The sequence below is a fragment of the Scomber scombrus genome, chromosome 8 (genome assembly GCF_963691925.1).
Source record: "Scomber scombrus chromosome 8, fScoSco1.1, whole genome shotgun sequence".
Classification (NCBI taxonomy): domain Eukaryota; kingdom Metazoa; phylum Chordata; class Actinopteri; order Scombriformes; family Scombridae; genus Scomber; species Scomber scombrus.
This window is the reverse complement of record NC_084977.1, coordinates 28,763,407-28,780,304: the sequence shown is the minus strand read 5'-3', so window position 1 is coordinate 28,780,304 and position 16,898 is coordinate 28,763,407. Positions and strand designations below refer to the sequence as shown.

General features: G+C 37.7%; 1 protein-coding gene across 1 annotated transcript; it reads right to left on the bottom strand.

The window, feature by feature from the left end:
- Positions 1 to 3,153: 3,153 nt before the first annotated feature.
- LOC133985258 (thiamine transporter 2-like) lies at positions 3,154 to 15,496 on the bottom strand. The gene is made up of 6 exons (XM_062424855.1): positions 15,410 to 15,496; positions 13,268 to 13,531; positions 10,054 to 10,810; positions 4,636 to 4,828; positions 3,413 to 3,554; positions 3,154 to 3,297 (listed from the first exon to the last, which is right to left on the bottom strand). The coding sequence occupies exons 1-6, from the start codon at positions 15,494 to 15,496 to the stop codon at positions 3,154 to 3,156; spliced, it is 1,587 nt and encodes a 528-aa protein (XP_062280839.1).
- Positions 15,497 to 16,898: the final 1,402 nt, after the last annotated feature.

The following is a 16,898-nucleotide window of genomic DNA, read 5'->3' as shown; positions in this document are numbered from 1 at the left end:
TGGTTAAAAACAACCAAAGAACTGCAAAGCTATGTTGAGAAATGCAGCCTTTAGACTGCGCAACAACAACAATCGTGTAACTTCATTGCATGAGAAGCCTGTAATATAATCTTGGTAGCAGACTATATATCAATTTGATGCTTGTGAGATTGTGTGCTGAATGTGTTGGGAATCATAGTGCAACAATGTGAATAGAAAACGTATATGAAAACAAACAAAAAAAGGTCTTTCTTTTTCATTTCACCTCCACCGTTTGTTTTTCACACTGTCCAGAGTATTTGATTCATGTCGTATTGTGGTTAGTCTGTGGTTAGTTTGTTTGTAGACGGGGGTCATACTGTAGCAGCAGTCACATCGTGAGAATTTTGCCTCGGGCTGTGTTTTGATCACTAAAGCTTCTAATCGGTTGCCTGTGGAAAGGTTTCACAGCGGTATCTAGGAGCACCATTTTGGACTGAAGACCAAATTTCTCTCATGATTGTCAACTTTCATCTGAGATGGTCCAAAATCGCACAGTGTCAAGGGGTCTTTGATATAAATCTAAAATAATCTACTTCCAAACTGTGCTTCACTACACTACAGATCTTATGCATGCCTTGATTTCCATGTGTGACTATACGTGGACACTGTGCTTCTATACTGTTTAGTAAATGGTAAATGGCCTTTCTAGTCTTTTCGACCACTCAAAGCGCTTTACACTATGACTCATTCACCCATTCAAACACATTCATACACTGATGGCAGGGGCTACCATGCAGGGTACCAACTTGCTCATCAGAGGAAGCTAATCATTCATACACATTCATACACCGTTGGCGCAGCAACGGGAGCAATTTGGGGTTAAGTGTCTTGCCGAAGGAGACATCGACATGTGGACTGGAGGAGCCGGGAATCGAACCGCCAATCTTCCAGATCTTACGCATGCCTTGATTTCCATGTGTGACTGTATGTGGACACTGTGCTTCTATACTGTATGAATATGATCAAGAGCAATATCAGATATTAAGGCAGCTGTCCATACAGAATAGGAGTTCAAATATTATATTGGCAAAGAGGCAAACATTTTTACCTTCTCATCCTCACTTTTTATTGTATCAGGTAATCAAACGAGTGAGTGTAACAGGTGCAAAAATACTCAATGACAAAAAAAACCAAATCATTAAGATAATATACTTATTATGACTGACATCTTACATTTAACCACACACACAAATGCAAAAACTTTAATTTCAATTTAATCTGCTGTGTAACAGTTTTACCCTTTTCAGGCATTACGTGGCAGTGGCCAGTTGGAGAGGAAACAATGATGCACACCTGTTTTCACTTTGAATTAATAAACAGATGATATGTATCAACACTATAAGCAGAGAAAAAAAAATACAACTGTGTTTATTAAGGTTGACCAATAAACACTGAGCGGACATGACTTCATTTACAGCTTATGTAAACTTGATAATGATCGGGAAAATTGCAATTAGATATTTTTAATTGTCCAGCCTTTTCAAATATACTCTTAATGAGAGTCTCAATGACAACACCAGAGACAACCAAGGGACATGTCATTATCAAGATATCATCAATTAGCATGCGACACACATACAATATGCCAGCTCATTCAGCTAATAGCTGCCCCTGTTATCCATCTTGGAACCTTAATTAGCTTACTGTTAAAATTATAAATTATAGGTCAGACGTGACTAGACATTCATCATCTGACCACTTATGAGAAGCAATTTCCTTTTTTTTTTCTAACTGACTGCTGTATGGTGCATATTAATGAGGATGGAAATTAGAGCATCCGGTTTACAAACCACCTGTTTCACAGCACCGAACTGATTTTAACAAGGTCACTTTTTCAAGGAGGATGGTGATTCTATGTTTAGTCATCTTTGTTTGGATGTTTTGTTATTTTCCTGGAAATATGTTTTCCTGCAAGCATGACTGTATACATACTCAATGAAACGCATATACACAGAGATCAGTAGCTTTGCAGAGACAAAATCAGACCTTTTTTTTAACAAGGCGCTAAGCCTGAAAAATCAAAATGGATCTGTTACCTGGCAACAACATGTGGCTCTCTCACTTGCAGTAATAGTGCTCATGAATACACAAAGCTCATTGTTGATTGAGGTTTTACGTGGCGTAACCAAATCAGGAAGTGTAATTTTAAGTAGAAAAAATAAATAAAAACATTTTCAACATATACCAAGAATGATTCTAACTGAACATGATGTTTGCAGGCTGTAAGTGCTTGGGAGGTTTTTTAAGCATTTGTAGCAGAGTTTAACATGTGTTGTGCCTTCAGTATTAGTTTTTTTGTGATACAATATGTAATATAACCCTTTTTAAATATTGCATCTGGTTTTAATTCAATCATTTCCCCCTTATATTAGTAAATTATAACCTCAGAGATACTGCTTTAAAAAGGATTCTGTCTTCACAACGTAGTGTGTAGTTTTGTTGCAGTTACAATTAGGCCTACTGCAGCCTCTTACTGAGCTAATTTGTCATACATACACTGTAATACAAGTAATACAAAATATTAGTCGCTGCAGGTATCTTAACCATCACACCAAATGGCAATTGCATGACGAAACAAAAAAAACAAACAGTTTGTTAGTGTGTCCATGTAACCATTGTGGACATGTGTCTTCATAAAAATACTATTAAATTGCTAAATGTGCACACAAGAATTTTGAGGAAAAGAATAACAACTGCACAGCTAATCATGCAAAAAAATCCTCTGAACAATGAGTTAATTAAAATAACCCTTTTTTATGACTAATTAGGTACATACATGTTTGGGATATTGTGGCAATACATTTATATTTACTGCACACAGCAAACATGCAGTGTAGTCTTTTTTTTCTACACTGTGAAGATACTGTTCTCTAGTGGCCACGTGTAAATATTACACTTCCAGTATTTTTTTTTAATTCAACCCTTTATTTAAACAGGTTTATTTTAACAGGTATTTTAGTCACAGCATCTCTGCAGAATTGATTGGTTAAACCCTTCTGATGATGGATCGACCGTCTGAATATCTTGATGTATATCCAAGCAGAGTGTATGTAACCAGTTTTTTCTTTTACTGCTGATTTCTGTTGTAATTGATGACAGAGTTTTGATATAAATCAATACATTCTCTGTTTCTCACTGATGTAAGTCCTCTGGCAGGCTGGTTGTCTTCTCTGGCTGGTGCTCTCTAGCAGGCCGGCCCACGTGGACTACAGTATACACACCTCTCAGTGTGAAAAGCAGGGAAATGGCAGCAAAGAACGAAGCGTAGATAAAGAACTGAAAAGAGAAAATGAGGAGTACTGTGGATGATGACTTATAAATGAATGATTTGATTCATCAAAATAGTTTCCTTTATCTGAAACAGACAACTGAAACATGCAGTAAGGGTTACCTGGGAGGTGATGGTGAGCTGTAGAGACTTGGTGTTGATGACGATGGCAGTGAGCACACTCTGGAGCACTGTGCCCACAAAACTGTTAATGCCGAATACCAATGCATAGCGCTCTCTGCTCAGTGCCTTGGCTATCTGAAAACTGAGATACAAATGCATAAGATTCAGTCATATAAAAATGAAACAACTAAAAATCTTCAGAATACAGGTTTATTAAATTATTAGTTAATCTGATATTAATGACAATCTGATGGAAAAAGGAGATTAAAATCGGAAAAGGTTTTTCTGTTTCTGTTTTTCCTGCTAAAAATATAACTGAAATTGAATTTTTTTAAAAGCAAATTATCACTTTGAGTTCAATGCTAACACATGCAAACCAACAGGCTCACAATGTTAACATGTTGTCATTTAGCAGGTAGTGTTGACTAGCTTAATTTAGACTGTTAACATGCTAACACTTGCTAATTAGCACTATACACAAAGCAGGCTACAGCTGACTGAGGCTGATGGGAATGTCATTGGTTTTACAGATGTTTGTTCTTAGACCAGAGTAGATTAATGTCATTTGAATGGATTTTATCATCCAGTAACCATGCATGAAACAAATTATGGACCAGTGTTGAGATATTTGACTGGATGAGTGAAACTGTTGATCTTCAGGTGCAGTACCATAACAGTCTGTACAATAATTTGAGATATACACACTGACATGGCCACCATTAGCTAAAAACTATATTTAACTCATTTTAAAAACTATTGATGCGAGTATCACAGTGATAAAAAAAATGAAAGATGATAAAGGTTGAAAACATGAATGATTCCTTTAACGTTTGGTATTTGTGGTGGAGCTGATCAGATTATGTTATTCTCAAGGTGGAAATAATATAATGTCACTGACAGCACAGCAGAAGTCCAAATCACCCAAAAATATCTAGGTAAAGCTAGACCAAAGTGTCAGTAAAGAGTCATTAACACAACTATGGCGACTTAAAATTTGGTATAGATTTGTTTGTAGGTTTTTAAAAATCAGTCAAATCACCACAGAATCATAAAAACCCAATGCCTCATGAGACACTTCTACACATGTTTGAAACATCATGTGGTGATGATACCTATGAATATGTATTTTGTTCACAGCCTTGTCTTGCATGTGCTGACACTGCTGCATTTATGGATTGAGGATTGGACATTTGCCAGCTGACATGTCCATAATGCATCCTTACGTGCAGATGGTGATGAGCTGCATGTAAACAGTTTTGAATAGGAAATAGCAAGTGTAGCTGATCCAGATGTTATGAGTCAAATCCATCAGGAATAGAGCGCCAGTGATCAGGAACGTGAAACCCCCCAGGACCAACTCCCCCCACACAGACCACTCCAGCGTCATATGGCCCACAGCAACCGAGGCAGCAGCTCCTGAAGGAGAACCAAATCACTGTGTGACTCACACTGTAACTGTAGTGAAACTAAGGGGTAATGACGTAGAGAGGCCTCAGAGACATAATGCTCAAAGTGCATATCTTACAGTATTGGTCAGATTTTTGAATTGGGCACATACACATTATAAACTCCACAAATCATCATTATTATTATTATTTTTTAATAATTTTGATAGAAATTCATAATTCACAGCTATATTGTACAATTTAGGTACTGTATAGAAAGGAAACTATAAAACAATGTCTTTTCCACTCAGAGGTATTTGATGGATGGAACATTTAGATATAAGTGTAGTAGTTGTTCTGGAGCTTTCAATAATGTCACATGATCTTTATTTGAATTTAAAGTGATATGATATAAAATAAAAGCTCCAGAGCAGCAAATACAGTAAATGGATCCTGAGGTGAGACTTTGTTGCCAACTTCTGTTTCCAAAGCCAAGAAACAAACTTTGAGAGTGCACTTTTAATCCAACATGGACATTTGAACACTTACAATTCAATGACAAAGCTGCAGCTGCTGACGAAGATCATGCGAAATCACCAAAAGCTCCAGAACAGCTACTAAGTGGACTATGTGGTGAAATAGTTCTCTCAGTTATAATATTACACATTATTTAATTTTTTCACACACCCCTTCTCTAAAGGCTATTGAAGCTCAAGTGATACATAATTATATATAACTGCAAATAATCACAAGCAAGATGAATGAAGCTGCTCACTTACATGGACCCTTGGTAACATATATCACAGTTCTTTATCATTATTGTTTTTATATTGCAGTACATATTGTATCATGTATCACTTCAAGAGTCACTTTTTGTTTTGTTTTGATCATTAAGACATGAAATAATACTTTAAACTCTAAGCAGGTAACAGTAATGCCTGATAGATGATTCTGCTCATTTCAGCCACAGGGTGGCACAGTGATACACCACATGGCTCCTGTCAGCACATGTGAAGGAGTTAAGATACCTTTATCCCTGTATATGAAATTGGGGACTCCAGATGGGTCGTTGATGATATCAGGACATTTTTCTCCCTTCTTTTGCTCATCCCTTTATCGTCTGACATTCTGTCTGATTTTATTTGTCCTCTCACTTTCTGTCTCTCTCTTCACTTGCCTCATACAGTGTTCATCATTTTCAGAATGTTCCTGTAACTGCTGCTTGCTTGTTAAAGCATTCGATAATGGCGGAGGTTAAATAAAAAACATAATTGGAGGCATGTTCATTGAGGCTCGTTTAAATAGGAAAACCCTTAATTCCCCAGAGACTTGGATCTATCAGTGATCTTTATCTCTTTATCCACTGGGATATGAAGAGTGGCTGAGTATAATTGCTTCACTCTTTTATATGTACATTTACTTTCTTGTCCGGTCCTGGTCAATCAGTGATTATAGTCCAACGTAAACACCACCCGGGACACTCGGCGTATTTAAGTTGTACTTAATCAATCCCACCGGCTCTGATTAGCAGAGGGGGGTCAAACGGAGACGGAATAATTAGGTCAGTTTCCACAGCAGTGTCAATTGGAGGCTTAGTGAGGTCAGCAGGAGCCAGCTGTACAACTTCATAGAGACGGATCGATAATGCAGCTGGGTTTATACAGTATGGTAGAAATTGGTGTTCATAACTCAGTTTAATTGGATAACTGTCTAAATTTACACTATAATTAAACCCACTTTATATACTGTAGGACAAAAACAATAACTCGCTTCAAGGAAAGGCACTGTAACAATAACCATAATAATGGACTTTATCTATGTAGGTTCATATACTATTAAATTGTTTTTCCAGAAAAAAAAAACATTTTATAGGGAATGTAATTGGTTGTTGGATTATGCTAACCAGCCTGAAGAGTGTTACATTATTCTCACAGGGAGGTGACTGAGGTGGATGGTGTGAGTGCAAAGTGCTTTGACATAAAAGCTCAGACATCTCCCTGACCGTGGTTGGGTTTAGGGCACAAAAAAACACTTTAAGATTGTGGTTTGGTGAAATACTGACAAACAAAATACATCCTCTCTTGTGTGTCAGTGCTGTTCACATTTGAGCTAAGACCATTTATTTCCCAACCCTTAACCAAGTGCTTTGAGTGACCTAAACATAACCTTAGAAGGATAAAGTCTGAGTGTGTCTTGAAATAACAGTCAGGTGCCCAAATGAGCAGTGAAACAGGTTTTGCTTGCTATGATCATTCTTCCTGTCCACACCGACCATTAGAAGATCATTTTCAAAAGTGCTTACAATGTATGTGATGAGGAACAGAATCCACCGTCCTTGTTTTGACCTAAATTTATTCAAAAGGCTTCAGCCATCTGAGTTAGTCCATCTTTCACATTTACAGGCTTTTTAGTGAAAGATTCCCTCTTTGAGTCTTGAAGGACAGCTGTTTCCTGTTCAGCAGCAGTGGAAGGATCTTAACAGAGGGAGACAATTTGGCACTAAAAAGGCAGTAACTTGATTTGATTAAGTTGGACAGCTGAAGGCTCACATAAGCTTTGAATCAACTTTTAAAGACATTTTTGCACAGAAGGGGGGGGCTGTTGATTAAGTTCACTATCACTTACATTGAAAGTGCATCAGGAGGGGATCTTTTAATGGTCAGTATGAACAGGAGGAATTATTTCAGCAAGAAAAACATGTGTCAATGTCGACTTGAAACTTTGTGAACCTGTCATTTAACCTTCCTTTTGTTGGCACAAGTGGATGCTTTCAGGAAAAAAAGAAAAACTCTACCAGTGAATATGTTCAGATACGGTGTAGAACATTTAGTTTAGTCCTTACTCATTATGTTGGAGAATCTTTGTTGACAGTTTCTTTCAACAGTACTACTCTCAAGGAGACGGTTCAAGATGGATGGTGGGTGTACAATTAACACTGGTGAGTAAGGTTTGGGCAACAAAAAAACACTTTGGTTAAGGTTTGTGAAACATCACAGGTTGGCAAAATATTAATAATGCAGACTTGTGTCTTGTGCTTCAAGCCAATGTCAACTTCTTCATGAATAAACCAATACAACAATCTTCCTTTAACCTTAACCGAGTGTTGTAAGTGGCTAACCATAAACAATTCAAACATGCTTTAGTTGCAGTGGGCGGATGCATTTTCTAGCCTTGCAGAGACGCTTGTTAACAACAGTTCCTCATTATGTGGATAGAAATGTAATCCAGGAGGCAATACATGTCTTACAAATTGTGTTTGCTGTTTCATATTAAATGTATATACATGTAGTTTAAAGGAGACTGTGTTGGGATGTAATATTTTTGATGTCATAGCAACCCTGCATATCGTGCATTAGTAGAAAGTACAATGAAACAATGGAAAGAAAGCCAAATCTGTAATTTAGGAAACAGATCTAGGTAATAAAATATATGTATGTATATTTTGATATATTCCTAAAGTAAAGTAAAGAAGAAAACTGCAAGTGAAAATAATTAAGTTTAACCATTGGCAGGTTGTACATTCAGAGGAATAATGTAAGAATTCAAAGTTCAAGCACAAGTTGCATTGAGGTCACATGCTTCAGGATCCATTATAGTACATGTATGTGGCACAGATGGTAGAAAATGTTGTCATGTACTACTGATCAGATAATAATGGTGAGAATGTTGGATTTTGACACTTTAAGCTGCAGTTTGTGGTTTCTATCTAAATGGAAATATATTCAGCGTACTGTTTCACACTAAATTGAATGGAAAACCTTGGGCAAACGTGACCTGGGGATGGGTTGATGTGAAAATTCTCTATTGATTTAAGTACAGTAGATGTTTAATGTGCAAATGAGTTGTAATCACTTTGTTTAAACCACAGATAAATACGGCAGATGGGTCAAGGTGCCCTGTAACTCAATGAAAAGCATACTGAACAAAAAAAGTAACGAACATAACTCAGTTTGTTCTGCATACACATTTGTTTTTTATCTATATACTAATGAGCTACTAAAACATGTTGTTTGAGGCTCCAGGACATACAGTTATTAATATGCTGAATATGAAAATAGTAAATTATGTTGTGCTTTCCCCCCCATACTTTATCATGTTGGTAATCCATATTCATATTTTCCCCTATCGGTTTCTACCAGGTTTTTTCCTCAGGGATGTTTTCTAAGTGTGGAATAGAGAAAAATACAACAGGAATCTTTGGGGAAATATCAGACATGGACCCTACAGCTTGACTGCATGTTGGGCGGAACCATTTACAAGTGAAAGGCATACAGCTGGATGTGGTTTACACAGAGTAATTGCCTTTGGTTTCTGGGGAATACAGGAATGTATCAGTACTATAATCAATAAAAGTACACTGGCTGGATGGCAGCAGCTGCTATACCCATCTGGGGATGAGAGCGGGCAATTAAATAGTCTAATTAATGCTGCTCCTATTGTCTGCCATGCTTTAGGGGTTGTGAAAAACTGATAGTAGAAAGGGATTGTGTTTTCTTTCTGTCTATTTATTCATTCATTTATTTATTTATTTATTTTTTGTAGCGGAATGGGTATAAATCCCATAAGCTTTAATGAAAATGTTTGGACTTGTTTTTACAAGAACCTGAACCAATTCTGTTAAGCTGGATATGCAGCGGATGCCATTCAGAATTAATCAGAGTTTTAAGGATTTGCACAACAATTCCTCTTGGGTTTGGAGTGACAATGCAGCATCAAACTTTCAAGTATGTGAAATGGTGGGGGGTAGCAAGGTATTTCACTGATAGTGATTTTTTTTTTTTTCCATAGACAACCAATTCCAAAGAGCAACCGGTGGTAGAAGAAATATTCAAATCCTTTTACTTAAAGCTGCACCAATGAATATTTTATATTAACAATGGATCAAATGACTACATGTAATGTCAAAGGAGTTGTTCGTAGTGACAAAATATTATCACAAGCTGCAGCCCCCCTCAGCTCTACAGTTTTAAGCATCTTTTAACTTGTTTTGGTTTTATGGTCCACAACTTTTTTGATTCAGTCTCATTGCTGACTATAAAAACATTGTACACTACCTACGCAGTACCACATAGCAGTGTCAAAACTTTGCACCGTGCAGCTTGTTCTTTAGGTAACTAAGCTTTCGATCGAGAATTAACTGAACATACTTTTTGAAATTTTGAAATATTGTATCATGACTTTCCTCCACAAGATGCAACAGCAAATTAAAAATTAAATTGAGGTGTCAGAACAAATCAGTGGCTGCCTTTAGTGTACCTGACAATGTGCTGATGGCGTCTACCCCTCCGTTGTAGGCTGTGGAGTTATGTGGCTGCACGTAGACCCAGAGGATCTGGATGTAGCCGGTTACCTGGTAGAAGCCACACCTCCCTGTAGCTGCCCATATGCAGAGGAAGAGCAAAGCTGTGGAGGAATAACATTTCTTACAGTCCAACAAGAGCCTTCTTAGCATCCTCCAAACATATTTGGTAGTCTTTATGGTCCTCACCCAGATGAAAGAGTCCTGGCTTTCAGAGTCCTTAGTGTCCTCATTTGAGTTTATCTTTTGTTCAGAATATTTTTCCTTATAAAATAAACTACTCTCAGGCATCGGCAGGAAAAAGGAGGTGATCAGTGCAATAGACACTGAGATGAGACTCACAACACCTAAGCAATATAAGGACACCCCACCTAAAGACACTAACAGCTGACCTAGCAGGGCACCCACAGCGTAGCCCAAAAGTATGGCACCTCTGACATAGCTGGTCGCTCTCTGATAGTAGCTGGGCTGGATCACGCTGTAAATGTAGGAGAAATAAGCCACATCTGCTGCCATGGCAATGCTGTAGATGAAGAAAGCCAACTGAGCTGAGTGGACCCCCGAGCCAACTAGTACCAACAGAAATGATGTGACAAGGGTGAGCCCCTGGAGGATGATTACAGGCTTGTATCTGAGGTAGTCTGTCACCAGGAGGACAGGGATGAGGAGAACCAGAGTGGAATAAGTCCACACAGGATACACCTGTCTAGTCACCTGGATATGGAAGAAAGAAAAGATATTATTTTTAGAAAATGATCTCTAACTGCTGATTGTAGGCGAGTGTGTGGGACACGATGACAGATGCAGCAGATGCAATGCCACCATTACTCATTGTCAATGAAAAATGACTTCTGCATGAGCGTAATGGAACAGGAAACAGCATGAACGAGGCTCATAATGTGACATGTTGATAAATTCTAACATTATGCTAATAAATACAATGGCAGCGGCTTGAAAGGCAGCTCCTTTTAAGCATAATGTGGTTCCCGAATGGTAGTTTTTTTGTTTCAGTTTGGCCTTGACTGGAATAATGTCCAGAAATGGGTTTTTATGGAGATGCCATCATTCCACATCTGCATCCTACATCTCTGTCAGCTGCAGACTAACAGAGTAATGTATATGAATGACGGCAGCTGCTTGTTGGTTTTCCACATTACTTAAATACTATTCTATTTTAGTTGCTGTCATAAGCTTAAGAAGGTGTTTCATTTTGATATCCGTCTAACCTCAGCGGATGAATCCTAATTACGCCCCATGAACTTTCTTAGTGTGTCAGTGAGGTCAAACCTCCCTCTTGACCGACACTTACTTAAAAGGGATTTGAGGGGTTACTTTGTTCTATTCTGTCGTAACTAGTTAGTAACAGCATCATGTTCAGAGGGCACAGAAGATGCTATGAAGAGTTTCCCAAAGATAAAACAATTAAGAGTTGTTATCCCTCCAAAGATGTGAGGCACATGAACAGATGTGGTACAATGAGGTGGAGGTCTGCATGAGCTAAAATTTCATCAGTTTGCGTGAACAATTTTAGGTTGTACATTTCCACTTCATGAATGTATAACAACAAGAGTAAATAGGAGAAAAACTGGAGGAAAATAAGTTATCAGGGAGCAAGAAATAGCTCCATGTTCAATATGAATGGACCTCAGGCTCCTCTTGTCAAAACAAGATTAAACCATTTCAGCATTGGCCCCTGCATGGCTGCAATACACGCACCATAACTTGGTATTTTATGGTAATTTAAGTATCGAGGGTACCATGTATGTATGGCTGGGAGAGGAAATTGAATTTGTGAGGTGTGCTTGTGGTCGACACACTTATGTTTATAATGTGTTATAAAATCTCACAAGCCACTCAGGACCACACATTGAAAACGCAATTTGCTACATACATGGTTGGACATTAATTTGAGTATACCTTGAGTATACCTGCTGTAATTTACGTGGACAAGAAGCCCTCAGCATGCCTTGTGCTCCACTAAGTGATTGTTATTGGAGAGGCGTGAAGGACTTATACCACTGGTGCAGCATGATACTTTAAAGGCTCCCTTTTTCTTCTCAGTCTGTGCCAAACTTAACTGCAGAAATGTATTCACTCAGTGACATGGTAGGTCAGTTTATGTCAATCTAGTCTATATAACTCTTTAATGTATTGAGAGAGAAAATAAAATGTATGATTGAATGATGATTTGTTTCTTTAAGATGAAACGTTGTAGATAGATAAATAGATACATAAATAGATTGATCCCAAATTGGGAATTATTGTATTACAGCAGATTACGAGAATAAATACAGCGGATAACAAAATAAACATGTTGCAGGATCTCATCTTCCTCAGGAAATAGACCTACAGGGATTGTGAAACCATCCTCTTCCTTCTGAAGTAAATCACCATCTCCCTGGTTTTGGCCATGGTCAGAAGCATATGATTTTCTTCCCAGACTACTCTACAAAATCATCTACCAGTGCTCTCTACTCCTCCTCCTCCCATTAAATGGAAAATACAACACATGCTTTACTTCAAACAGGTAATCTAAAAACCCCTTTGGGGCAGAAGGATTCTGATCGTGATGTTGGTTAGTGAGTCAAGCCTTCTGTTTATTTGTCCAACATTTTTGGTCCAGAGTGAGATACAGAACTTTATTTGCACTACCACTGGCCAAATAACCATTGCATATTACGTGGATATCCATGGTATCCATAAACTGGTCCATGAAATAGAAGGCAACATGTTAAAAACCCATACCCAGTTATTTAGCAGTGATATTCAAAATATCATCTCTAATTTAAACCGGCAGTTTAGTAAAGCGTATTTATACTGGCATCTGGCATATAGCCTAACATGGATAATATTAGGCTATATAATTACACTGACATTGATATACAATTTATATTTACTGGTATATTACATTTCTAATCAATTTGTAACTTGAATTATATTACATTTCAGCTCCTCTTGTAGGTTGGGGTTGGCACATTTCATTTATTCATGTGTAAACTTCAAATATATTTTAAAAACCAAACATGCCTCATTCAGTTTCTCATACTTCTTATTCTTACTTAGATTCTTTTTATGTATATTAAAACAAAACCACTGAGCAAATCTAATAACCTAAGGCTTCCATCACTGTAAGGCCGTCACAAATCCCATTTCATAGCTCAGTACCCTTACCTGCTCGGTGGTGAGATTCTTGTAAGTTCCCGTGAGAAACTCTGTCATGAAGGGCTCTATGGGCCTCATCATGGAGCAGAAACCATAGATGCAGAGCAGCACAGTGGGGCCCACCCAACCAGCACGGCAGGGCATATAATGGCCTGCCCAGCAAGGCCTGATGCCACACTCTCCGCTCCAGCAAAAACCCATCGTTCCTCTTCGGCTCTCCAGGGACGTCTCGCTGCGTCCGGCGAGAGCACAGTCTAATTTAGGCAGTTTAATCTGTTGAGATATGGAAGCCCCAGATAAGGCCAAGGTGAGACTGACTGTGAACACCAAGTCACCTGCTTTGCCATTGTTGTTTCTCACCTCTGAAGTTTTCCTGGCTACGGCGAGACGGGGAGAGAATGTGAGGCCGTGAGTGAAGATACATTAAGATGAAATATGAGGTGGGGAGCCCCTGAGGCTCCAGCAGGTTATAATAAATACTGTCTCCTCCTCTGTTTTTATACAAAAACACCCTCATTCCTGCAGATATTGAGGAAGGGGAGGAAGTCAAGCAAGGGAATATGTATGAGTCGGTTCCTGTGTGTGAGGGGCAGCACTGTGGTGTTCACACCTGCACTGTACTGTACATCAGTAATAATGAATCAAAGACAGAATAAATAACAAAAACTATGATTTTACATAATGTTTCATGCTTCTTTAGGCAGATAACCAAAACTTTAGACACTTGGACACATCCACTAATATCACAGCTCTAAATTAAATGTACCCAGTTTTCCAATTATCCACAGTAGCTCATCTGATCAGATAATCTTTAACAGTCAGCGTTTTGTCTTCGTGACTGTCATAAATAACAAGTTCATAACTTTAAAGTCAGTCCTTGAGTTCTCTGGGTGGCTTGGCAGTGAATTTTTAATACTCCGGGAAAGAAATAAGCAAAGCAATCATTCCGGAGATGAGAATTACTGTAGTCTGTAATTTAAAATATCCAACAGCGAATTATGACTCACCAGTGGGGTGTCAACAGAAAGCTCTGCCTCAGCTCAAACTGTCAGAGCGTCTCCATGACTTCATTTTCAACGCCAAGGTCACCAGCAAAGAAAATATTATTCATATTAGTATATTTAGCATTTGTAGTTTAATGTTGCCAGATTTAAAGGACATGATGTTCAGTGACTGTGGCTGGAGGGGGGACAGATACAGAAACACTCAGTTTGACCTTTTATTCTGCCAGAGTACAATTATAATGAAGTTTTTATCAATATTCTGTTCTATTTTATCAAGTAATGTTCCATTCAGGTGCGTTATTATCGGTACACATTGTAGAGCCTGTAGTAGAAAAGGTCAGGTTGTCATCACTGACATCTAACAGTCACCACCTGGGCTTTCATTTACAGTATGCTACTGTATCAGTGCTGCAGAGACATTTAACATCCTCATAATTTACGTTCTTAATTATGGTTTGACAGAAAACTCATTTGCAGCTTCAATTATGTTCACTGGCAATATTTTTTCAAGTGAAGGATGTGCTGCATATGCAAGGGTCTATCTATCTATCTATCTATCTATCTATCTATCTATCTATCTATCTATCTATCTATCTATCTATCTATCTATCTATCTATCTATCTATCTATCTATCTATCTATCTATCTATCTATCTATCTATCTATCTATCTATCTATCTATCATGCAGATAATATACAGTATTAGAAGAGTGGATATTGTAGGTATTACACATGCAAGATTAATTTGTCAGATAATTAATTAAATGTAATTAAGTAGTTAATTAAAAATGTTTCCTCGTTATTTTAAGAAATGTTATCTGGGGAGAAATAGGTTTCTCTCAAAATGTATGTGCTGTGGCAAATTTGTCGTATATATCATGCAGATATTTTCATAATCATTTTTTTTTTAAAAGAGAGATTTTCTACACATTATTTTTATTATTATTATCATTTGTTCTTTGGTCTCTTACAAAAACTATGTTGTTCTGGATGAGGTTTTCTGTAGTGGTTGCAGCATAGTCTATCATTTTTATGTTTTTTTAATCTCTGTGTATAAGATATTTTCTCAGCAGTACCTCTTGAATCTTTCATGCACTTTTTTATTTTTTGGATAGCTATGTTCCCACTTTTGATTTTCAGCCAGTACCTTTGGAGTAACAACATGTGGAGGCTCTTGATTATCTTCTAAGGGACACATACATTCAAAGCCTTCAAGAAATGTTTTATCCCCCATGGTCTCACATCCATCATCATCCAGCGTCTACCACTCTGCCATCTTTTCTCTTTCCTCCATAGTTTTTTGGGTTTGTATAATAATAGCAGTAAGAGTTGTATTATTAGTAATAAGAAGTAAAGCATCAGTACTAGCACTACCAACTTTTTTTGGATCTGCTGTATTTTCCATCATTCCATATAAACTAATTAAAATGATAACATAATTCTATTTGAGATGTTATTTTACTATTTACAATCTCTGTTTAAGGTCTTCATCTGCAGCATTTGCACAGATGCAATGTTTATTTTCAGTGCATCAAGAGAAACATGTCTGTATGTGAAAAACATGTTGTACAATTTCTTCTTGTTTAGCCATCGGCTTTGTTTTTCTTTAAAACATAGCTCATAAGTCAGCAAAGCTTTTGTTTTTCTTCAAGCTTTTTGTTCATTTTCAGTAGACAGATTCCAAAAAGTAAAGGTATACCTGCTATATTTGGTTTAGATGCTTATCAGTTCCCTTTTTGAAGCCCTTGAATGTGTATTTCCCTGGTGTTGAAACACACTTTATATAACTTTATATATTATAACAAAAATGTACAGACATGAAAAATAACATTAACACCACTGCACGATGCTCTGCCAAGATCATGACATCCCATCCTCATTTTCCACTCTGGACTCATTACGCTCTTAATCATCTCTGACCTGCGGTCTTATTTCTATTAATTTACAGCGACAGAGATGGACCTCACTCTCAGACTACCTATTTTCTACCTGCTGCCTTCCTCTTCTTTTCTTCTTTATTATGTTTAATAAGATCCTGTCTGCAGACTGAAGTGATGATCAAAAGGTATCTTACCTTTTCCTTGAATTTCTATCTGTACATTTGCAGGTAAAGATAGTGTTAGACAGTCTTATGATAGCTTAGGTATATCTCGATCAGTGTGGACTGTGGGAGGCGATGGCAAGTAAATGTCTGAAATTGCATGCTGAGCACAGTGGGACCGAATGGAGCTCAGCATGGTGAAGGACATCTAAAGTCTCATGCCACCGCACTCCTGTGTGTCGTCTGCACTAGCTCAAAAGAAACCGTGTGGAATTTGATATTTTGCTGTACATGGAGTGAGATTGACACTTTGTTGAGTAAGCTCTGAAATGTCCTGGGTGCCCCTGCTGTTCAAGGTTCAGCTCCACAACGAACCCTTTCCAAAAAAACTGTAACAGCACAGCAAAGCCGAAAGAACATGAGAGCCTGTTATACAAGAAAAACTAAAACCTCACCTTTGACAAAGGAAAATCTGTAATACTTTAACATATTTTGTTATCAACAGCATTGCACTTGGGTTATTCAATTTCCTTTATATGCCCTTGCTTAACATTTCAATTAACCTATTTATCCTTTCTCCCTCATCGCTTCTGAA

Bases quoted from the DNA above. Each gene is read 5' to 3' on its own strand.
- LOC133985258 (XM_062424855.1), bottom strand. From the start codon at position 15,496: ATGGGGGATAAAACATTTCTTGAAGGCTTTGAATGTATGTGTCCCTTA. The intron at 4,829-10,053 runs GTACACTAAAGG...GTTCTCCTTCAG, and splicing joins CGCCATCAGCACATTGTCAG to GAGCTGCTGCCTCGGTTGCT. The intron at 3,298-3,412 runs GTAACCCTTACT...TTCTCTTTTCAG, and splicing joins AGCTCACCATCACCTCCCAG to TTCTTTATCTACGCTTCGTT.